The 25571-nt window shown below is 38.9% G+C and overlaps 1 protein-coding gene across 1 annotated transcript in view; it reads right to left on the minus strand.

Annotated features, from left to right (window-relative positions):
- Nucleotides 1–25571, minus strand: part of LOC126271954 (aromatic-L-amino-acid decarboxylase-like) — a 205268-nt gene that overhangs the window by 88477 nt on the left and 91220 nt on the right. Inside the window, exons 7-8 of the mRNA XM_049974392.1 lie at nucleotides 24573–24721; nucleotides 20109–20220 (exon numbers count right to left, since the gene is read on the minus strand). Coding sequence (XP_049830349.1) covers nucleotides 20109–20220; nucleotides 24573–24721 — 261 coding nt within the window. The remainder of the gene's footprint in view (nucleotides 1–20108; nucleotides 20221–24572; nucleotides 24722–25571) is intronic.

Raw genomic sequence — 25571 nt, forward strand, 5'->3', positions numbered from 1 at the left:
CTCCTGCATTACCCCTATTTGATTTTGTATTTATAACCCTGCATTCACCTGACCAAAAGTCTTGTTCCTCCTGCCACCAAATTTCATTAATTCCCACTATATCTAACTTTAACTTATCCATTTCCCTTTTTAAATTTTCTAACCTACCTGCCCAATTAAGGGATCTGACATTCCACGCACCAATCCATCGAACACCAGTTTTCTTCCTCTTGATAACGACGTCCTCTTGAGCAGTCCCCGCCCAGAGATCCGAATGGGGGACTATTTTACCTCCGGAATATTTTACCCAAGAGGACGCCATCACCATTTAATCATACAGTAAAGCTGTATGCCCTCAGAAAAAATTACAGCTGTAGTTTCCCCTTGCTTTCAGCCATTCGCAGTACCACAACAGCAAGGCCGTTTTGGTTAGTGTTACAGGGCCAGATCAGTCAATCATCCAGACTGTTGCCCCTGCAACTACCGAAAAGGCTGTTGCCCCTCTTCAGGAACCACATGTTTGTCTGGCCTCTCAACAGATTCCCCTCCGTTGTGGTTGCACCTACAGTACGTCTATCTGTATCGTTGAGGCACACAAGCCTCCCCACCAACGGCAAGGTCCATGGTTCATGGGAGGGGGGTTTGCAAATTATGCATACAATATGACAGTGATTCCACTTGGTCTTGGATACTTCTTTAATTGTAACAGTTTTAGCTGTTTCTCAATATCAATGGAAATAATATCTCTATCACTAATGTTTGTAGTAGTGTGAGAATCAAACTAGGGTCATAGTCGTGAAACAGTGATCAGCATTTCTGCTTTGCATAACTGCTCTCAATTTTGGTTCCTGTATTATCCTTGAGTATCTGGACTAACTTTGTTGTTATTTGTAGTCTTGGCAACAAGTGAAATGTGTCACACTGGCTGTGTTTTAGTTTCAGTTGTAGACAGCACTTTGAACTTGTTGGTAAGGGATGTGGATGTAATACCCTGCACCCTCCCAGGTCCCTACCTCACTTGTGTCAGATCCTCCAACCTGCCACTGACTCACCATTCAAAATAGTAACAGTTCATGTATTTAATGAAGAGGATAGTACTTTGGGTACCTTTAATATATCTGGTACAGTCTTTTAGTAGTTCCCCCAAAACAAACTATCCACAGTGGCTTCCAACTGCTTGAAAGCAGTCAGGGAAATTTACTATTACTTAGAAAAAGCAACTTATTCAACCAATGCCTGAGAACAAATTCACAGTGTGGCTGCATGTTAATGGCGAAAAATTATTCTGAACAGTAAAAATAACTAAATTCATTTTGCTAGTCCTCTTTTGTTTCACAATCTGTTACACTACAATAATTGGAAGTTCCCTTTAAGCACTGAAGCTACAATGCCTAAAAAACTATATTCTGGTCATTTACCCATAGATAACTGATATAATGCTTAATGACATTGTGCTTTACCTGACTTTATTGATACAGCAGAGATCAATAGAGTTGAAGAAGTACAATGATCCAAGGTGAATATAATTAGTTAAATTATACACACTTTTCATGCATATTTCATAACTGATATTTCTGGACCAATTAAAAATAGGTATGGAAAGTTCTTAATATCATCAAAAACTCTGAAATATGAGCTTCTAATTTTTTTATTTTTAATTAACATTCTTCAAATGAACAGTGACTGTATACCAAACCAAACAAATCCAAATTCTCATATGGATTACAAGACCAAATAAGTTTGGGAAGATCGTGGTAGAAATGAAATTATATGGTAGAACAGCCCCAAAGGCCAATTTCACAAAGGAGGAGGCAACAGTGATGAATTTTTGATTGAGTAAGAGACAGACATAATTTTCATTTTTGTAACAATTGTATCATTCCAGCTGATTTTGGAACATCTTTCTTATACTGTAACATAGCACCAAGCCCACAGTAAATTTTTTTTGTGTGCCTATCAGTTTCTATCTGTACTAAAATATCACTATATTTTAATGGTCTTCATTTCTCATTTCCCTGCCACCCTATGGAAAAAGATTACTTCATGAAGTCAATGTGCTGCTTATATAAGATTCAATGGCATCCATGCATTTTCCTATGGCATCTGAAATGGAAAAGTCCATTAACAATCATCTAATCAGCAGTCATCCACAATGAATGAAGGAAGACAGTGTTGAACAGATAGCTATTCATTGTGAGAATTAATTGAGAACATCAGCACATACTAGGTTACTAGGCAAATGAAAAAAATTTGCTTTCACTAAATTTTTTTTTAAAAAAAAAAAAGCTTTGCAACGCTTGTAATTCTGCCATAAATATTGGTGGCTGACACCTTACTATCAACTTATCAACAAGCTGCATTACATATACGTCTATTGGGGTTGTTGTGAACTGAGAGTAATACAGCATCTCAGGCTGGCAGGTCACTTGAGCCTGCCATCCAGCAAATTTATAGCCATGTGGGCACCTATTCCCTTTCACTTCTGCCCACAAATGAATGCTTTCATTTCCATGGGCAACAGAAGTATTGATGACAACTGTGCACTACAGCAGTTATGTGCTGGATGGTTCATGTTACAACTTGGCCATTGGAATATGCATCTACCACTATTAACTTCTGATTTGGGATACTGTGAGACCTTTTCACTTTGCTTCCATCACAATAATTTAAGTTGTGCTACTGACAATTGTTTTCATTTGTAGCCCTAGAAAGGTTCACAGGATTAGAAACTCCTATGAAATATACATCATTTATTCTGTGTTTCAGCATATTCATTGAACTGTTTTAAATGACCTTTGTGGTAGAATTGGGGTCTAAAAAGTAACAGATGAAGTGTTTTTTTAATTGCACTTAAAACTAAAAGTAATACAGCATGAAGCATTTAGTGCATCGGAAGAACTTAATAACAGTAAGAACCAAAGTAAATCAAATGAAAATGAAAATGTCTGTGTGAATCTTTGCAAACAATGTTTCAAAAAGACAAAGTTATGTGTGTTCTGCAAAAGCACATTACATTATCGATGTGGCAAACTAGACCCTTCACTAAAGATTAATGTACAATACTTACAAATGTGAAAGAATGAATTATGGTGACTCAATAATAGCAGTCCAGATATCTCCGAGACTTCTGATATGAACATTGTAGATTAGGGCTCACCAGTCTTACAAGTGAAAAACAGTTCTAATGATTATAGTGTTACACTGACAAAACCATTTCATCACAATTTATAGGTGAAGCCACTTAATCAGTCTACGACAGATGTTCAAATAAGTGGTGCTAAGGGGAATAACAGCTCTGAAGATAATCAGTACAATCAACACACAGCTACTCCCCAACACCATCACCCACAATCTCACAACTCCAAGGAAGAAAAATCAATAAGAAAACTGATGGTTATTGCCAACAGCCATGGGCATGAAATTGCCTCTCACATACTAAATGAGGCTTCTACAATGATTGCTGCTATGGGATTCATCAAACCAGGTGCAGGTTTAACTGAATTGAGGAAGCATGCAAACTTGGCAGAATTTTGGTAAGTTATCTACTAATGATTACATTTGCTAATTGGAGGCTCAAACAATGTTTTTAAAAATGAAACATAAAATGCCTGGCAGGAACTAAAGGAATGTTTGAGTCACTTCACTCATACTAATGTTGTTGTTCTCAACATCCTGCATCGTCATGATTTACCACAATGGTCAGGTGTGAGTCATGAAGTAAGTACAGCTGATGAGCAATATGAATCAATTGCTAAATACCTCAAAAACTTTACCATAGTGAATATAAACAATATTGGCCACCGATTTCACATGACTCATGGATTGCATCTAAATGGCCTGGGAAAATGACTTGCAGCGAATAAAGTGCTGAGTGAAATAGGAAAATAAGCCTCAAGAGATAATCATGTGGTCAATATCATTAGATGAACATCAGCAATCTGTTTCTAAGGCGTTTTTAGGCTAAATGTTAAGACTGGTCATAATCCAAGGTGTAATAATTTACCAAACAGTCCAAGTTTATGGGGAGATGCTAAGCTATCGAAGTTTAGCTACGAATCAAGAAATACCAGTAGCAGTAAACCCTGTGTGTTTCACCAAAACATCAATGGTATCAGAAACAAACTGGAGCTTCTAAATCTTGACACTATTGATGCTGAATCAGCAAACCATGCACAAGTAATAGGTCTTATAGAACACAAGTGACAAGTAGAACTGAAATGCCTCAAATTGATGAATACTCATTAGCAGCCAGCTATTAGATCCATAAAGGGGAAAGGAGGGACTGCAGTCTATGTTGAAACAAATGTAAACTATAAATTCCTAGACATAAGTATTTACAGTGTAGATTCTCACTTTGAAGCCTGTGGGACTGAAATTACTACAAATAATTAGCCAGTTATAATTTTGGCAGTTTACAGGGCCCCTGCAAGGAAAATATGTATCTTTACAAACCATATGGAACAACTTCTGAAACAAATACATTCAAAATACCAGAATTTAATTATCATGGATGATTTCAATATTAACTTCTTAACTACAAATTACAGCAGAAGAGAACTAGAACACCTGATGGAATCACTGAACCTAATTTCAGTAGTTAATGTTCCCACTAGAGTTACTACTACTTGCAAGAGCCTAATTGATAATATATTCCTGGACAGATACAGAAGCAGCAGTAGGTAAGTCAAATTCTCAATGGTCTGTCAGATCTTGATGGTCAGCTGCTTACAGTAAATGATATCAAATTGTATTGTAAACCTAAATACTCCTTTAAAACAGTCAGGCCTGTCAAAAATGATAACTTATAAATCTTCAACCTTCTTTTACAGCAGATCGACTGGACTCCTGTATTTATGGAGAGGAATATTAATGAAAAATTTAATCTGTTCTCTAATGAGTTTGTGTAATTATTTGAAACTGTATTTCCAAAAATAATCTTGAGAAACAAGCCTCAGTCTGCAAAACCAAAACCCTGGATTACTAAAGGATCAGAATTTCCTGTAGAAGAAAAAGAAATTTATCAGTTCCTAAGGTTATCTAATTATCTCATCAAAAAGAAGGACTATAGATTGTACAGTAATATTTTAAAAAGCGTAATAAAAAGTCCAAAACTATGTACATAACATCTGAAGTTGTTAAGTCAAACAACAAATCAAATACCACCTGGCAAGTTATAAAAAGGGAGAGTGGTAAAAAAAGTAGAGTACATGATTGACATAGAATTACTTCAGGACTGGAAATATTGTAAAAAATACTGAAGAAGTTGCTAATATCCACAATAAACATTTTTTAACAGCTGCAGAAAAAATTGGCTGTGAAGACTCAGTGGATGATATGATAGCCCTTCTGCATAAAGCTAACAATGCCAGAGTTGGCCAGAAGCAGATAACCCCAATAACAATTAGTTAGGTCAATAAGACAATCAGAGAGATGAAGTCAAAAACCCCTTGGTGGGTTGATAATATTTCAACTAAGATACTCTAGCACTGTCATGGCTATATAAATGCAGTCTTGTGTCACATTTTTAAGGAATCCTTAAAACAAGTATTGTTCTACTTAGATTAAAATGTGCTGTGTGAAACCACTTTCCAAGAATTGATGATGCTATTTTCTCTTTCACTGATCAAATTCTTGAATATCTTAACGAAAATTGGCCTACCCAAAGCTTTCAACTCTATCAATTACGAAATTCTGCTAAATAAAGCAAACTGTTATGGGTTAAGTGGAATAATGGGAATATGGATTAAATCCTATCTTACAGATAGGAAACAAAGGGTAATAATTACTGACAGAAGTGGAATCCCAGATTCATCCAAGTGGGGAACATTTAACACTGGAGTGCGTAAAGACTCGGTACTGGGACTCTTACTGTTTCTTATATTTATAAATGGCGTCCCACACTACACCACATCAGTGAGCAAGTTCACCCTATTCACTGATAGTACTTCTCTTCTAGTTGACAAAGCAACAGGGAACAACTGGGAAACATCTGCAAACATTCAGAAATGGTTTAACTGTAATGGACTCTCTCTAAATATAAAAAAAAACTCATTTTGTACTGTTTCACATGGCACATAAATAACCAGGAGATATAAATACAAAGTGTAATGGACAACAAATAAAGCAAGTTGACTCAGCTAATTTCCTGGGTGTGTACATAGACTGCAAACTAAATTGGTCCAACCATATCCTAGGTCTAGAAAAAAGGCTACATTCTGCAACATTTGTCTCACCCATAATTTTATCAACCACACATAAGGTGGCCATAAGAGCTGCTTATTTAAGATATTTCTATGCAATTTTGGCTTATAGAATCATCTTTTGGGGGCAACCAGCCCTTGGCAAAAAAGTTTTTAATGCTCAGTGGTGTGCAACCAAGGCACTCATGCAGGAATCTGCTTATGAAACTACAGGTATTTACAATGATATCTCAGTACATATACTCCCTTGTATGTTTCATGAATGAAAGCCACTCTCTCTCTTCAAAATCGATAGTGAATGTCATGGTCACAACAGAAGGTCAAAAGAGGACATTCGTAGCAACCAGTCAAAGTATACCCTTGTACAGAAAGGAGTAAATTATACAGGCATCAAAATTTACAATGCTTTACCCAGTGTCATCAAAAGTCTTGCTCCTGGAACACAAAAGTTCAAGAGCAAACTGAAGAAATACCTAATACAAAAGTCATTCTATTCAATTAGTGATTTTTTTAGTACATTGGAGCACGTTTTTATTATACAACCGAGTTAGTCATGCAATATAAGCATAAATGAAACTATTTGTTGTTGTAATGTTAGATTGTTGCTCAAGTACTTTGATATTGTTACTCTGAATGTGTACATATAACTGTTAATTCTGATGTATGTAACATGTTTTATTTTTCTAGTGTCCCATGTTGTTACAATGAGTTTTGTCATGAATTAACCAAATTGTGTGCTGCTGTATTGTGAACATTGTAAAAATACTGATTCGTTCCATATACTTGAAACTCCATTGCTATCAGAACCAATCGAACTTGCAATAAAATAAAATGAAATAATAAAATAGCTTTTGTAAGTTCTGGAATTAGGTTTATTGTATCACAAGACAAATTCACTTTGGAAAACCTCTTCATCTCTTCTTCCTGAGTTAGGAACTAACAATTCCAAAAACTAGGAATAACTTTTTCTGCTTTTAAATTAATGTATAAACAGTACTTGGAAGTCAGGCTCCTAGAAGATAAGAACTGGCCAGCCATTCTATTCCCTTGAAATTCTAATTAGGACTGCTAGCTGTGGGGTAAGCTAATAAATGAGGCACCTCAAGCTGTAATATTGTAAGAGAGAGACAGAGATATTTAATTAAACTGAATATTTTTGCATTCTAAATTCTGATTTTGTGTATTATAAAACATCCTTTTAAACCATTTAATTACTATCCACTGTGCCTTAGAGATAGATACTGTTGTGCTGTAAAAATATGTACTGTCTGCAGATAGGAAAATTAAGATATCTCCCTTGGTTAATAAAACAGGCCATGGAAGTGAGTCAAGTCAACTAAGCAAGTTATGCAATACTACATACCAATATGGTGAGAGCTGCTGTGCTGCCATGTCTGGAAGCATTGAAGTACCAACACAGCAGAAAGGAGCAACCGTGGCATGAATGGATGAGTACCTCATATCCAAGCTGTAGTTCTGTTATGACTTCAGTGTTCTAGCAAAATGAGCACGGTTCAGGGTCTTACAAATATTCTTAATTTTCAGTTAGAATATATCTCAGTCTGCTGGCATCCATCAGTCTGCTGAAAATGGTCTGCAGTCATTGTGTCTATACCTACATTTTCCATGGATCTATGTATCTTCCTCTGCGGATTTAGATGCTGCTAGTGACAGCATTGTGTTCATGTAGAGTCAAATTTGTGGACTCTGAACTCTGCAACTGGTGGGCTTGTAGTGGTATCTATTTTACACCCAGTGCTGTGGGTAAAACATCTGGAATCTATCCAGATAGTAGATTCTTACAAGACTTTTATTTGGACAATAGGATTAGTGACAATTTTAACCCTTCTTCTTCTTTCTTTATCATCACCTTGTCTCACGTCATGTAGGGTCGACGTTGCTCTTCTGGATCCTTCTCCTCCATAGCACTCTATCCATTGCCTATTCCTTCTTCCATCTTTTCTCCCTTAGGTCCCCAGATATCTTATCCTTCCACCTCATCTTTGGTCTTCCTCTCCTTCTCGCTGCTTCAATCTTTATATCTTCAACTCTGTTTCCGATATACTCTCCCCCTTTTCTCTGTAAGTGTCCCTACCACATTAGTCTGATCTCTTGTATCTATTTCCCCATGGGTCCCACTTTCACAACTCCTATAACAAATTCATTTCTAGTCCTGTCCTTCCTTGTTTCCCCACACATCCACCTCAGCATCCTCATTTCCGCCACTTCCATCTTCCTTTCCTGGGCTACTGTGATTGGCCAAGTCTCTGCCCGGTCTATCATAGCAGGCCTTACCACCGACTTGTACACTTTCCCTTTCAATGCAATGCTCACCTTCTTGTCACACAACACTCCACTCATTTTCCTCCAGTTATTCCAACTGAAATTTATTCGGTGTTGTATCTTACTTTCCAGTTCTCTGTCCCTCTGTATGTACGACCCCAGGTATTTAAATTTGCAGATTGATTTCAGCTCATCATCCTGGATCTTGCATGACCTCATCTTCACATCCTTCAGTGCTAAATATTCTGACTTTGTCCTGCTAATTTTCATTCCTCTTTCTTCTAGTGCCTTCCTCCAATCTTACTGCTTTTCCTCAAGTCTGTCAATGCTCTGTTCACAAAGGACCACATCATCCGCAAACATCATAATCCACGGCACTTCCTTCTTCACATCTGTCACCACCATATCCATAACTAGGTCAAAGAGGTAGGGACTAAGAGAAGACCTTGGTGTGACCCTACTTTTACTGGAAACTCCACTTCATGCCCACACTACTTCTCACCTGTGTCATTGCTCCTCTGTACATTTCCTTCACTAATCTCACATACTTCTCTGGCACACACTGCTCTCTCATGCTTCTCCATATTTCGTCCCTTGGGACTCTGTCATATGCTTTCGCCAAATCAATGAAAGCCATATGTAGATTGGCTTGTAGCTCCCCGTGTCTCTCCACTATCCACTTTAAAGCATATATTGCATCAGTTGTTCCTCTTCCAGGCATGAACCCAAACTGTTCTTCACATACCACAGTCTCCTTGCGTAATCTTGCTTCTATAACTCTTTCCCAAATTTTCATTGTAGGTACCATCAGTTTAATACCTCTATAGTTACTGAAGTCCTACACATCACCTTTCCCCTTTCCCACAGTCTCCTTGCATAATCTTGCTTCTATAACTCTTTCCCAAATTTTCATTGTAGGTACCATCAGTTTAATACCTCTATAGTTACTGAAGTCCTACACATCACCTTTCCCCTTAAATATTGGGATCAGTACACTAGTTCTCATCTCGTCTGGCAAATCCTCCTGTCACCAAATCTTCTTCATTAAATTCCAAAGGAGCTCAATTCCCTTTATATCGAGACACTTTCATACCTCCATGGGGATCTGGTCTGGGCCAACTGCCTTCCCATTTTTCATCATTTCAACTGCACGTTCAACTTCATCTCTACTTATATCCATTGTTAATCCTTCGTTTGCCCCTCCTTCCTCAATTTTCACTTTTACATACTCTTCATTCAGCATGTTCTCAAAATAATTCAACCACCTTTTGATAATTTTGCCATGGTCATGCAGAATTATTCCTGTTTCATCTTTCACTTGTTTCATTGCTTTTAGATCCTTAGAAGCTTTATCTCTTGATTTGCCTATCTGTATCAGTTGTCTCATATCCTGATTTTTCTGTAGTTGTTCATATGCCGCCCTTACTGACTCAGCTTTAGCTTTAGCCATGGCTTGTTTTGCCTCCTTCTTTGCTCTTTTGTATGCTTGCCAATCCTCAGCACTTCTGGACATTTCCCACTTCCTCTTAGTGTCTTTCTTTTCCTTCACAACCTTCTGCACCACTTCATTCCACCACCATGCTTCCTTATCTTTTGGCACCTCTCTCCCAGATGTTAACCCAAACACTTCTTCCACGGTCTTCCTTATAACAGCACTATTTATTTCCCACCATTGCTGCACACTCTCTGCCAATTTTACCTTTCCCAGTACTTTTTTGCTAAACTCCTCTCTCAGATTTTTATCCTTTAATCTCCACCACTTAATTTTCCTTTCACATTGATTTATGTGCCTCTGTCTTTTATATACTTTCATCTCACAATCCGCTACAATCAACTTATGTTGTGTTGCTATTCCTTCACCGTATATGACCTTAGTATTTCGCACCTCCCCACTATTTTTCCTTCTATATAATATGTAATCAATTTGGCTTTTATTTTTGCCACTCCTGTATGTTATTAGTTTTTCTCTTTTTCTTTGGAAGTAGGTACTCGTAATCACCAGATCAAAAGCCACTGCAAACTCCACTATCTTTTTTCCTTCCTCATTTCTCTCCCATACCCCCATCCTCCATGCCACCTCTCTTCCCCACCTTTCCTTCCATCAACATGACCATTTAGATCCCCTCCTACTATCACTCTTTCATTCTCTGGTATTCCAATCATTACTCCATCCGTATCTCTCTTAAAATTTTTCCTTCTCATCCTCCGAACATCTCACTTGGGGTACAAAGGCAGCCAGCACTGTTGCCATTTCTCTGCCAAACATCATCTTAACATACATGATCTTATCATTTACTCTGCTGACCTCACATACCTCTTCTTGAATCTCTCTGTGCAATAAAACTCCAACTCCATTTCTTGATTCCAGGCTTGCACTACTATAAAGTAGCTTATAGCCTTCAGCTAAGATCTTTGCCTTATTGTCATTCCACCTTGCCCCTTGCACACAAAAAGCCTTTATCTTCCTCCTCTGCATCATGTCTACTATCTCTCTTCCCTTTCCCGTCATCGTTCCCACATTTAGAGTTCCCACTATGATCTTGAACACCTTTTGATCCTTTGCAAAATGCCTCCCCCAGAGACCCGAATGGGAGGTTATTACTTTGGAACATTTATCTTGAGAAGCATCCATCATTTCTCTTGTTTTGGCAATGTTTTAACAGCTGGATGCCCTTCCTGCTGCCAACCTCCTTCCCTTATTTAGAATGATTTAATAGTTTGGTAGTGTAGATCATTAATCCAGGTCTTCCAGTAAATCTGAGTGGCAATATGCCACATAATCTGTCTCACATGCTACACGTCACAAAGAGGGGAGTGCATGAATTCTGACCCCAGCTATGACTGGAACTTTGCATTAGTATTCCGAAGGTTCTTCTGAACCCATTATACTTTATCAGTGTGGTTTTCTTGGAGATGGTATGCTCAATGATTCATGGCTTTAAATGTATATACTGCGGTGAATTAATAACTGAGCTAAATCTGAATAGGAAAATATCTCCCATGAACTGCTGCAGTTTTTGTATATACTAGGATGAATTAACAGCTGGGTTATGTCTGAATAGGAGCAAAATACCTTCCATGAGCTGACGCAATTTTTGCTCTGCAACAGATCTCACAAAACTGACAGGAATATGAAATGTTATTAAATACAGCATCTATTGTCTATAAATAAGATTTTCATGAAGTAATCCACTATAACCTGTGGAATAAATTAGAGAGTGAATATGAAAGCATCTCATAGGTCACACAGAAACAATGCTGTTATAATATGACAGTGATAAGCTCTACATCTACATCTACATGATTACTCTGCAATTCACATTTAAGTGCTTGGCAGAGGGTTCATTGAACCACAATCATACTATCTCTCTACCATTCCACTCCTGAACAGCGCGTGGGAAAAACGAACACCTAAACCTTTCTGTTGGAGCTCTGACTTCTCTTATTTTATTTTGATGATCATTCCTACCTATGTAGGTTGGGCTCAACAAAATATTTTTGCATTCGGAAGAGAAAGTTGGTGACTGAAATTTTGTAAATAGATCTCGCCGCGGCGAAAAATGTCTTTGCTTTAATGACTTCCATCCCAACTCGTGTATCATATCTGCCACACTCTCTCCCCTATTAGGTGATAATACAAAACGAGCTGCCCTTTTTTGCACCTTTTCGATGTCCTCCGTCAATCCCACCTGGTAAGGATCCCACACCGCGCAGCAATATTCTAACAGAGGATGAACGAATGTAGTGTAAGCTGTCTCTTTAGTGGACTTGTTGCATCTTCTAAGTGTCCTGCCAATGAAACGCAACCTTTGGCTCACCTTCCCCACAATATTATCTATGTGGTCTTTCCAACTGAAGTTGTTTGTAATTTTAACACCCAGATACTTAGTTGAATTGACAGCCTTGAGAATTGTACTATTTATTGAGTAATTGAATTCCAATGGATTTCTTTTGGAACTCATGTGGATCACCTCACACTTTTCGTTATTTAGCGTCAACTGCCATCTGCCACACCATACAGTAATCTTTTCTAAATCGCTTTGCAACTGATACTGGTCTTCGGATGACCTTACTAGATGGTATATTACAGCATCATATGCGAACAAGAACAATTTTTTCTGAAACGATGCTGATTACTTATCAATAGATAATTCCCTTCAAGATGATTCATAATGTTTGAATACAGTGTATGCTCCAAAACCCTACTGCAAACCAACGTCAATGATATAGGTCTGTAGTTCGATGGATTACTCCTACTACCCTTCTTAAACATTGGTGTGACCTGCACAGTTTTCCTATCTGTGGGTACAGATCTATCGGTGAGCTAGCGGTTGTATATTATTGCTAAGTAGGGAGTTATTGTATCAGCATAATCTGAAAGGAACCTAATTGGTATACAATCTGGACCTGAAGACTTGCCCATATCAAGCGATTTGAGTTGCTTCGCATCCCCTAAGGTATCTACTTCTAAGAAACTCATGCTAGCAGCTGTTCGTGTTTCAAATTCTGGAATATTCCATTCGTCTTCCCTGGTGAAGGAATTTCGAAAAACTGTGTTCAATAACTCCACTTTAGCAGCACAGTCGTTGGTAACAGTACCATCGGCACTGCGCAGCGAAGATATTGACTGCGTCTTGCCACTTGTGTACTTTACATAGGACCAGAATTTCTTCAGATTTTCTACCAAATTTCGAGACAATGTTTCGTTGTGGAACCTATTAACAGCATCTCGCATTGAAGTCCATGCCAAGTTTCGTGTGTCTGTAAATTTTAGCCAATCTTCGGGATTTCGGGTTCTTCTGAACTTCGCATGCTTTTTCCGTTGCCTCTGCAACAGTGTTCAAACCTGTTTTGTGTACCATGGGGGATCAGTCCCATCTCTTACCAATTTGTGAGGTATGAATCTCTCAATTGCTGTTGCTACTATATCTTTGAATTTGAGCCACATATCGTCTACATTTGCATAGTCAGTTTGGAAGGAATGGAGATTGTCTCTTAGGAAGGCTTCTAGTGACACTTTATCCGCTTTTATAAATAAAATTATTTTGTGTTTGTTTGTGGTGGATTTGGAAGAAACGGTATTGAGCCTAGCAACAACAACCTTGCGATCACTAATCCTTGTATCAGACATGATGCTCTCTATTAGCTCTGGATTGTTTGTGGCTAAGAGGTCAAGTGTGTTTTCACAACCATTTACAATTCGCGTGGGTCCGTGGACTAACTGCTCGAAATAATTTTTGGAGAAAGCATTTAGGACAATCTCGGAAGATGTTTTCTGCCTACAAGTATTTTTGCCAACATATCGAGGGAAGGTTGAAGTCCCTACCAACTATAACAATATGAGTGGGGTATTTATTTATTATGAGACTCAGATTTTCTCTGTTCAGCAACTATATCATCGGAGTCTGGGGGTCGGTAGAAGGAGCCAATTATTAACTTAGTTCAGCTGTTACGTATAACCTCCACCCATACCAATTCACACGGAGTATCTACTTCGATTTTACTACGAGATAAACCACTACTGACAGACACAAACACTCCACCACCAATTCTGCCTAATCTATCTTTCCTGAACACTGTCTGAGACTTCGTAAAAATTTCTGCAGAACTTATTTCAGGCTTTATCCAGCTTTCTTTACCTATAACGATTTCAGCTTCTGTGCTTTCTATTAGTGCTTGAAGCTCAGGGACTTTCCCAGCAAAGCTACAACAATTTACATCTACAATTCCGACTGTTCCTTAATCCAAGCACGTCCTGTATTTAACATGCACCCTTTGAGATTGCAGCCCATCCCATACATTCCCGAGGCCTTCTAACCTAAAAAAACCACCCAGTCCACACCAAACAGCCTCCGCTACCCGTGTAGCCACCATCTGAGTGTAGTGAACTCCTGACCTATTCAGCAGAATCCAAAACCCCACCACCTATGGCGCAAGTCAAGGAATCTTCAGCCAACACGGTCGCAAAACTGTCTGAGCCTCTGATTCAGACCCTCCACCAGGCTCTTCACCAAAGGTCCGCAGTCGGTTCTGTCAACAATGCTGCAGATGGTGAGCTCTGCCTTCATCTCATAAGCAAGACCAGCAGCCTTCACCAAATCAGATAGGCGCTGGAATGCAGAGAGAATTTCCTCAGATACAAAGCGACACACATCATTACTGTCGACATGTGCCAACTCTTGCAGCTGGCTGCACCCTGTGCTCTTCATGGCATCCACATCAGGAATGACTCCACCTGGAATGCACAAGGAGTGCACACTGGATTTCTTCCCCTCCTTAGTCGCCATATCCCTAAGGGGCCCCATTACGTGCCTAACATTGGTGCTCCCAACTACCAATAAGCCCACCCACTGCGATTGCCCGAACCTTGAAGGCTGAGAATCATCCTCTGAATATGATATGCTGATGGACATGGGGCTGAAGCAGAAGATATCCCAGTTCGCAAGCACTGCCTTGAAGCAATTATCCAGAAGTGAGAAAGCGCCTGGAAAGTGGTTGTGACTGTGTGGTGATGGCCTCTCATGGTATTGCTATGTACCTCTCAAGCTATGTGCACAGTAAAAGGTATTTGACTAGGAACTTTAACACTGCAGCTCAGCTTTCATACTTTCCTTCTTCTTCACTGGATGCAGGCAGGGAAGCTAGGAAAAAGAATCCCTCGTAAGTTGCTAATGAACATGGTTCCATATGAGTACTTTTGATCCACATGTTTTTTTTTTACACTTTTCCCTCAAAGAAGGAGTAATTGTGAGATAAGGTGTAGTCAGTCATATGTCTAAGGGTTAAGGTAGTCAGTTTGGAGTTGGCAGGATGCTGGAAAAAGTGATATTCAATAGTTCCACAGCCATGGACATAGGATGTGTTGATGTTACCTTTGAATGTACCAAGCATCTTGGATACTCATGTCATAGGTCACTCTTTTTTGTTACATTTCATAACTGTGCAAGTTATCTATACTTCTGTCTGATATAATATTCAAAAGGTTATCAAAGCAAATTCATACTGAATTTAGTAACTTTTAAAGGGAAATAAACTGTTACACTGGCTCAACACAAACTGTGCTTGCAGGTAAAACAGGGCAGGCAGCTGCATCTGGCTCAGCCAGAGACAGTACCTGAAACCTGTTTGTCAGACACACCGGGGAGGCTTTCTGATCAGCCTCCAGGGACATCTTTCGCTGCCTGTCACGCCTTGGAACGACCTCCCAATCAATCACAGGTGAGGGCTCAGCCCCGTTGCAGGCAGCAACCGGGGCAATCACAGCAGCAGACTGATCTAGGGACAGACAGGACAAGGTTGACATCCCCGTGATACCCAAGTCCGGCTCCCCACAGTGGTGCCCATTGGCAACAGCCTCAAGCTGCGTGACCAAAGTCAGCACCTCCTGCAGCTGTGGGTGAAGGGATGCTAACTCAGCCCTCATCCGAACACAGCAATCACAGTCCCTGTCCTTTCTAATTGATGTTGAACAACAGTTACTGAAACCCAAGTCCATGCCTCGAGAACGCAAGGGAAACACGCAAAGAATGTATGAACTAACCTGTACAAAAGCCTAATGTCTGTGCTACAATCTGCCTGAATTTACAATTACAGTAACTAAAACTCAAAATTACACCTCCTATATGAAACTCACATGTAATTTAAGTAAGAACCTATGAAGTAAACACAGAGAAGAAGCTATATACGTGTCTTTGTGCACTTTCGATGTGCACCAACTGGGAGCTCATAGGGAAATTAAATAGCTAATAGTGTGTTGGACAAGAAAAGTGCCTATAATCTATTTTGTTCAGTGTATATTTAAAGTTAATCAAGAAATGGAAAACGCTAGGGTCTAAAGACACAGAAAAAAACTGGCAACTGTAATTCAACACTTTTCTCCTTACCAATAAGAGGCCAATTCAGCCTCATCTTTTTTTGTTTTGGCAAGAGCTAGTTGTATGGGTAGCTTTCATGACTAGATATGGTCATGGAATGTGGCCATCATAGGATCTTGATGAGGCATGGACTCCTGAAGCATCAGTCTTGTGAAGCCCACATGACATCCTGAAAGCCACGGTTCAAACAGTTGGAAACTGTCAGCAACTGTCAACCAGCTTCATATAGCTACTGGTCCACCCCCTTGGCTGAGTGGCCAGCACATCCGACTGCCATGTAGTGTGTTTTGGTTCAGTTCCTGGCTGGGTCAGGATTTTGTCCCCACATGGATTGGGTGTTGTGCTGTTCTCATCATCACTGATAACAAGTTATCTAATGCGACATCAAATTAAAAGACTTCCAACTTGTCAGCTGAACTTCCCCAGGTGGGGACTCCTGGCTGTCAACACCAATGATCATTTCATATAGCCACTGTGAATTTTGTCAATGGTGTAGCAGCAGGATGGTCTCCTACAACTGCAAGTGTATCATAAAACTCACCAGTTTTCTCATAGCCTGTGAGGTCTACAGAGAACCCTAATCCAACTTCAACTAGTCACCTCTTTATGACTGGTTAGCTGTTTGCAAACTCTGGGACTGCTTCATGGATAGAGTTATATGTGGCTAATGGATAAATGAATGATCCCATACTTCTGAAGAATAGGTCTGGACATTTAGTACTACTGCTAGAGCAGTGGTCTTTTCTTATTCAGAGTCCAAGCACTCACAGAAGAACAAGAGGAGGCTCCTACTTGCAAGAAAGCAGATTGAATATTATGTGTGCAATAGTCCCTATTCCAGTAAATGGTATCATACAAGGAGAACAAACAGAATGAGCATTTGGGGTGTGAGAAGGTAGAGAAGTCTTTTTCAAGAGCAATACAAGGCAACATGTGCAGTCATATGTGGTTAATTGCTCATGTTATCATCAACTATGTCTGTTACAGCAATCTGAGGCTATTCATGATTCTGTATGGAGAGTGATGAAAATGATGAAGACTGCTCATTTGTGGGGCCTCAGCATAGGTGTTAATTTTTTTCATAGGAAACAAAACTCCAAGATACCCAGAACAAAACCCCAACTTGTCTATCAAAGAAATTAGTCACCTGCATATTACATTAGGAACTCGGTTAACTCTTAAATCAGAAATCAGGAAAACTTCAGATATTGCATTGAACATGTACCAGAAAGATAAATCACTTGCTGCAGAAAGTACAAACATTAAGTTTAGTGAGATCCAAACTGATGTGAGACCAGACAAGCTGGGGTCAGTGGAATGGGATTAATAATGAAATGCTTCTTTTGGCAACAAAATTCAGACACAATGGTTGTAGAGTCAGTCAAAGACAGCCTAAATTCAGCATCATAGAAATATCCTAAGGAAATAGTTGGTAGTAAGTGGCAACTTTAAATCATGATTGTATAACTGGTAGAAGAGACAAACAGTCTATGAGGCAATGCTGCACACACTGTCATACATTTCCCTGAACAAGTTTGACAGCCCACATTCAAATGAATGGTTCAGATTTACTGACTGTAAACAGTCCCAAAGTTTTTGATAGTGTCATTACAGGTAGAGTATTAGCGAACATGATGTGTTCACAGAGATGGTAATCATAGAGAGCAAACAGATTGCCAAGAAAGCTACGAAAATGTTTTTCTCTGGTAGAGCTCATAGACACTCACAAATAACCTACTTAAAAGATTAAATGAGAACACATAGTTCATATCAGACAAGTACAAGCTGTGGTTAAGGCTCAAAGTCATGAACTGCACTCCACATAAACACAAATTAAGCAAAGAAATAAATGACTGTGAAGACCAACCTGGCCTTAATGCTACCATTTGGAGACTGTTGCAAAATTGGAGGTTACTACATCTGCACAACAAACAAGATTGCAAAAGGCTGACAGAAAAAATCTAAAGGCATCCCTAAGAAGGGGTATCTATGATGTCTACTATAATTTCTATAGTAAGATCCTGGAGAGATGTTGGAATGTTCTGGGAAAGTGTGAGGCATCCTTAAAGGAAACCATACATGAGATATTCACACAACATATTCTTGTGTCTTGCTCCATTGTTAAGAGTGCTTACCAAGTAGGTTTGACAGTACACACCAAACATGTCAGTACAGTTCACATATAAGTGTAACAGAGATCTTCATGGAATTTAAATGGGTATCTTTGGAAGAAGGGTGACACCGCTCTTGTGACACCTGGTTAGAGAGAGGATCTGTATTCAAGGAAGATTGAGTGACAATTCTGTTGCTTTCACTGTTTATCTTTTATAAGGATCATGGAAATAAAATAAGGAATAGAGGAATATAGACAGTAATTACTCTGTTGCATCTTTCTTGAATGTAATCAGACAGAAAATTGCTAATGATATTACTTATTGCTGCTCATTCCCATTTACATCACACATAGTAGCAACCTAACTGTTGACCACTATACTTTCTTCTTGATACTTTACACAGATGAGCCAAAAAATTGAGATCACCTGACCAATTGCATGCTGATCCACCTTTCGAATACAATACAGCACCAAATGTGTGTGGCACGCATTCAATGTATCCTTGAAAGGTTTCCAGAGGTACCTGTATGTGGCACCAGATGCACACACTCAGGTCATGCAATCCTGTAACTTATGGGCTGGTGATTTATGGGTGTGGACCCAGTGTCCAACAGCATCACAGATGTGTTCAATTGGTTTCAGGTCAGGCAAATTTGGCTGGGCAAGACATCAACATGGCTTCACTTTCACACTTCTCAACCACTGCAGCATGATTAAGGTCCTTTGACATGGACAATTATCATGCCAGAAAATTGCATTTCCTTCAGGGAAGACACCAGTCATGAACGGATGCAGTTGGCTCACAATAATGTTAACATAGTCCATAGTTGCTGTGGTGCCTTTGATTACTATCACAGTTCCCATGGAAGTCCACATGAATGTGCCCTGCAGCATAATACTGCCTCCACCAGTCTGCACTTGATGAGCAATGAATGTTTTGAGTAGCTATTTGTCTGGATGATGCCTTATCTGGATACGACTATTGACCTGGTGTAACAAGAAACTTAATTCATCTGTCAAGACAAAAAGGCCCTATTCATCACAGTCAGATCTAAATGCCCCATTCCCACTGCAATCATAAGATATGAGTGGTCATTTGCTGTGAAGTCTGATGTTAAACAATGTGCACTGTGGGCTTTGAAGCACTTGTGCCTGCACCAGAATGATTTCTGTCACAGAAAATTCCCTACCCTGCTTTGCAGAGTTGGGCAAGCCTCCAACCTACACATTCCATGATGAGACCTGCCTGTCTAACATCTTGTGGCCTACTCCTGGTTTCAACATCCTTCATTCAGTGTCTGTAGATGTTCACAACAGTAGGGTGTGACCAGCTGATCAATTTTATTATTTCCAAGATGCTCATCCTGGGTGCAGGGTGACAACAATATGCTCCATTTCAAAGTTATTTATGACAGTAGATTTCCCCATTTGCCTATTTTATTTCCTGTGCTTATCAACTTTTCTTTTGGCATCACGTACCTGCAGTGCTAACAGGTGGTATTCGGTCTTGTGGTGGGCAACAGTCATAAAGGTTTGGCTCATCAACGGATTCACAAGTGAAATTAGTTGATGACTGGTTATTAAGTGACTATACATAAAAAGTGTGAAAATATAAAAACTTCATGTCATGGAAGATAAAAGTAAGGCATCCAATATACCTGCATATGCAGCATCTATGTGAAGCCATATGCCTTCTTCATTGCATATGGGTCCAAGTTCTTCAGCTGGGTCAAAGGCACAAGTTCCTGTTGTTCCAAAGGTTGCTACAACCTGCAAATACAGACAATAAATCAGGAAAGATGTCTGGTAAACTTGAAGCACAGCAGTTGAAAATAACCTTCTTGTGTAAGATAAACTTGTTAACATAAGGAAATACTTACTTGTTTGTGCAAATTACAGCTTGAAAAGTTTCACCCCATGAAATTCAAACTTCCTAAACATATTCCCCTCTTCTCATCAACAAAGCAACAAGTAGCCTCAAAAGTTTAATAACCTGCTGTGCATGCAAATGAAAGATATGGATGTGTCAATATGTGTAATGTGACCCATGTCTGGTGAGGGTGTCTGTGGTGGGATGACTGCTAATATCACTGGCAACTCACATTAATTTCTGCAGTGGGCAGATATAAGGCTGGTAGTGGTGGTCTCTTCCTCAGTCACTGTTATACAACTTGCCTCTACCCACGAGATCTGACCACTGCGAAAATGTACCAGAACTCTGTGCACAATGTTTCCATTTGTGAATGTTTTGTTTCCAACACCACCAGGTTTAATGGAACTTTGTTTAATCTCATACTTGCTAAATGTGTGCTTAGTGGTCACATACTGGTAGTATTCCAACTCAAACAGGAACTGTCTCATATTAATTTCTATTTTGATTCATATGTTCACCAAATACTATTACTGTTTAGTTTGGCTCTCTCAGCCATTGTCAGTTTTCATGGCTGGAGTCACTACTTCTCAGTCAAATAGCTCCTCAATTAGGCTCACAAGGGCTGAGTGCACCCTGCTTGCTAACAGTACTTGGCAGACCCAGACAGTCACCTAACCAAGTGCTATTCAATCCTGACAGCAACTAACTTACATGATCTGACGGAACTGGTGCAAGGCCATTGCCATTATATAGCACATTCAAATGAAACACAATTTAAGTCACGATTACTCATTATTGCAAACAATTCTCAAGATTACACTAATTAATGTGCTGATCACCCAATGGCTTTGGGTAGACATGTAAAGAAGATGACAACTTGTCATGCACATTTTTTAAAAAATACAAACAACAATCAAGAATTACAAGAGATAATAATTTGTTAGATAAATATAAACTCTGTTATCAGCACAAAATTTTATCACTGATTTTAGCAAAAGCTAGTGGTTGTTTATAGAGGCTGCTCTAGTGCTGCAACCAACTCCAGTTGTGGCACATTGGTCAACAGCCTCCCTCAATGGTGAGTCCACTATTACAACTAAATCACAGCTCTCTCCACTTTACGGTAACAGCGAGTAGCCAACTGGTATTCCCTTCTTGTGAACAGAGGGACATGTCCAAGGACGTCAGTTTGGCTTCATCAGTGGTTGACTCACCACACCTGCCACATCCTTGAAGGACACCTCCATCCCAGAATTCTATGAGGCTGCACAACACTCTATGGATCCAGCACCATTGACACCAACAGCCTTGGACTCCTCGCAGGAGCCTTCCAGCGTGACACTGCCCAACTCCCGGTCACTTCTGATGCATTGTCCTTCCATGAATTGGCCAGTCAGGTTTCAGCCCTATATGCTGGTTTAAGGGCTGAGGGATCTGGAACCCCACTGGATGTGCAACTGAAATGTATGGATGTACTGATATATGTGCTCTGGAGAAAGCACTGCCAATATCACTGGCCACTCACATACATTTCTGTGGTGGACAAATATAAGGTCCCCTCTTCTTCAGGTGCAATTATCTGACTTGCCTCTACCCGTGAGATACAAACTCCATGAACAGTTTCCACGACCTGTTTAAATCTGTGTGTATAGTGTTTAACTTGTGAATGTGTAGTTTCCACAACTGCCAGGCTCAATGGAACTTTGTTTACTCTCATGATTACTAAGCACATCCATAGTGGCTAAGTGGTGCTTGAACTTTATTATAAGTAAATCAGAAACATTAACTTTGATTTTGGTTTATATGAATGTTTGCTGAGACTACTACAGTGTGTTTTGGAGTAATAGCCAGTTTTAATAAGTTGATTGTGATCCATAAAAAAGAGTGTGTTGAGATAGAAAATTATGACTTTTGGACTTCTAATTTTTTTTTTGCCTCCTGAATGTACGCACTAGCTTCAAAATATGTAGCATGGTTTATTAGTCCCTTGACTGACTATTCCTTTGATACAGCTTATGTATTGGGAAAAAGAGAAAAAAGTTTTGTGCAAAATAGATAACTACAAATTTAGCAGTAGCCTCTTAACTGATATTGACTATCCAATGCCAATATCACAGAAAATTCATGTATTGATGAACTCATTGCCAATAATAAAAAATTCTGAAAAAAATGTATTTTGCACAGCTATGTAAAATAAGGGAAAAGCATCCATTCACCTACAGCAGATTGATGCACGGAGAACAGAAACATGTAATAGAAAACTTCATGTCGCACACACTCCAATGGCCAAGGAAAGGCAAGTGCAGCCTTATAGGTTTGGGTGTCTGTGTAGTTGTGTGTGTGAGTGTATGTCCTTCTGCTAGATAAAGAGTTAGTGTTAGGTAGTGTGAATACTATTTTCTGTTATGTGTTTCTCTGTTCCACACATTGATCTGCTATAGGTGAGGGGTTGTCTTTCCCTTTTTTTTATGTTCTGCTCCTGCCTGGAATTTTCTGTATTGTTATATAATTTGCACAACTACTATATAAGAGACAAAAATATTTTTCTGGAACCTTGGGTGATTAAATCTTATGTGAAAATATTCAACAATTTCCTGTAACACAAAGCCAGAAATTGGGGATCTCTACAAACTCAAAAGAAAAAATTATTAACTGCTACTACTACTACTACTACTACTACTACTACTAATACTATTAAACATTATCGGATTACCTAAATTCAGACAATGGAGTTCCCTATTAGCCACTGGCACATGACAAACAGGAATGTTTATTGTAAATAGGCCTCCTTTCTTACGAGACATTTGTTGTTCTATGATTAAAAATGTGATCATGTAAATACCAGCAGAAGACAAACAACAGTCATTTAACATATGCGAGGAAGTAGCTAGCCTTTTTATTTATACAATTAGCAGCTTCACTGTTTCTTTAACTACATCAAATTTAGTTTGTTCAAAATACTATAGAGCAATGTAGTGTTAGCATGTTGTTAACACTTTGGAGACCAGCTAATTAGAAGAATATTTGGCCTAGGAAATCAGACATTTGCACCGTTATTTAAAGTTTTAGCGCTACAAATACAATTGATGTATCTTCAAGAGTAATATATACTAAGAAGGCCAAGCATCAAGATTTACTTTTCATATTTATTTTAGTTCTTTGATAGGTAACCAATTTTAAATTAATTTTGGCAGATAGTAGTATAAGAATCCTCTCAAGAAAAGAGTGTGAAGTGACTTCAAATGGCTTTGAGCACTATGGGACCTAATATCTGAGGTCATCAGTCCCCTAGAACTTAGAACTACTTAAACCTAACTAACCTAAGGCTATCACACACATCTATGCCTGAGGCAGGATTTGAATCTGCGACCGTAACGGTCATGCAATTCTAAACTGAAGTGCCTAGAACTGCTCGGCCACACCAGCCGGCGTGAAGTGAGTCACTGAGCAATTTCTTCCTCTTGAGCTTCCTATATTTTTTGCTCACTTAAGAAGCATGACATATTTGTAGCAGAATTACAACAAACTGTGAAATATAACAAGTACAGACATGAAATTAAATCAGTGCAATCATTCTAGCTCAGCCATTCATGACAGCAAGTGTTTGCTAATATGTCTGTTTCAATAACTCTAGAAATTGACATCATAAGACAGCACCAGTTGAAAGCCATATCACAAGATGTCCACATATTGTTCTCATATGAAACAGGTCTGGTTCTCAAGTGATAAGTGGCTTACACATTGTGGAAATCATGGCCCTATCTACACTTCAATGTGGTCTTTTTAACACAAAGTTGTGGCATGAGATACACTCAGGCTTGATCTCCAAAGTGTTAATGCAGCTAACAGGCTTTTATGTAAGCACTACCCTATGTTAATGTATAGCTTTACTTGTTCAGTTTGATCCTGGTGAGATATTTGAAACATGATGAATGGTTGAAAGAACAAATTGTATAGTTATTGATTGCATTGATCTGATTTCATGTCTAATCTTAATCTTAAGATTTCCAAGTGTAGTAGTACTTCCTGTTTGTGATGTAATGTGCATATTACTATTAGATGTTTAAAGGAGCCAAATGACAAAATCATGCTAGAGCTCAAATTTCATAACTTTCTGCCCCTTCCCTCCCTCAAATACTCAAGTAGACTTAAGCATTCACACAAATGAGTGGCTCCTTTTGTTGGTTAAAAGTTCTTATCTTTAATCATCTTATTACTCACACTTAACTCAAATTTTCAGAATACTCACGTATATTGGGATGAGACCATTAGCACGATCTTCACGTATTTGTTTCAACAGTGTGTTTCCTCGCATTCGACATTTGTTGTCTGATGGAAGTAACTTCATTGGAACAGCTGCCAAGAGGCCAGCTTTTTCCACTGATGAATTACTCTGATCTGCAATACACATTGAAACATAGATTTATCCAATCAAGTGTGAATTTCCCTTAGAAATACTTGTATGTCCTCATTTAGGATAATTTCCAAAAAATGTTGTAAATTGAGTGGTTTTTATCATACTTTTCATTAAATGCTTCTGTTAGTGGCAATATATCTATACAATGAAAACACTGACACATGAAATGCTAAACAGAATTGGTAGATTCTTTTTATATAAAGGAAGTTTTTGTATTTAATACATATTACATGTTAAAAATGTACAGGAAAAAGACTTATTTTCTAACTGACCATTTCATTTTCCAGTCTACAATTATATTTACAATTTCTTTTTCTTGCAAGATATGTGTAATACTCTGTCGAAGTGTAAGACTTTTTTTCTCTTTCCTACTGCATGGCTATTAATGATCACTAAATTTCACTTCCATGTACCAATTATTTTAAATGTGAGACTGTATTTTCCATGCACCATGACTTTTATTTTGGGTCAAATATTTACCTAGGTAAACATCTGATGGATAGTCTTCTGTTGAAAGTTAACACAGCATCAGCAAGTGGAAACTTTTGCACTGCTGTGACCAGTGGAAAAGTATGGGTGGTATCTGTACATGTAGGATAGGTAGGATGTATGCATGCTGAGTGCAGGTGCAGGAGGAGCTGGCTGTAGTTCACAAACAGATGAATGCACTTTTTGCTATGGTCAGTCACCTTCAGGCTGCTGTCTTGAGGTGCAACTGAGGTGGAGAATCTGGTGCATCACATGGAACACTTCAAGTGTCACTTGTTTCACCCATGGGCTCTGCAGCCGAGCCACCTCCTTGTGTACCAAAAGTGGTGGACCCAGCTTCAC

The sequence above is a fragment of the Schistocerca gregaria genome, chromosome 5 (assembly GCF_023897955.1).
Source record: "Schistocerca gregaria isolate iqSchGreg1 chromosome 5, iqSchGreg1.2, whole genome shotgun sequence".
Lineage (NCBI taxonomy): Eukaryota > Metazoa > Arthropoda > Insecta > Orthoptera > Acrididae > Schistocerca > Schistocerca gregaria.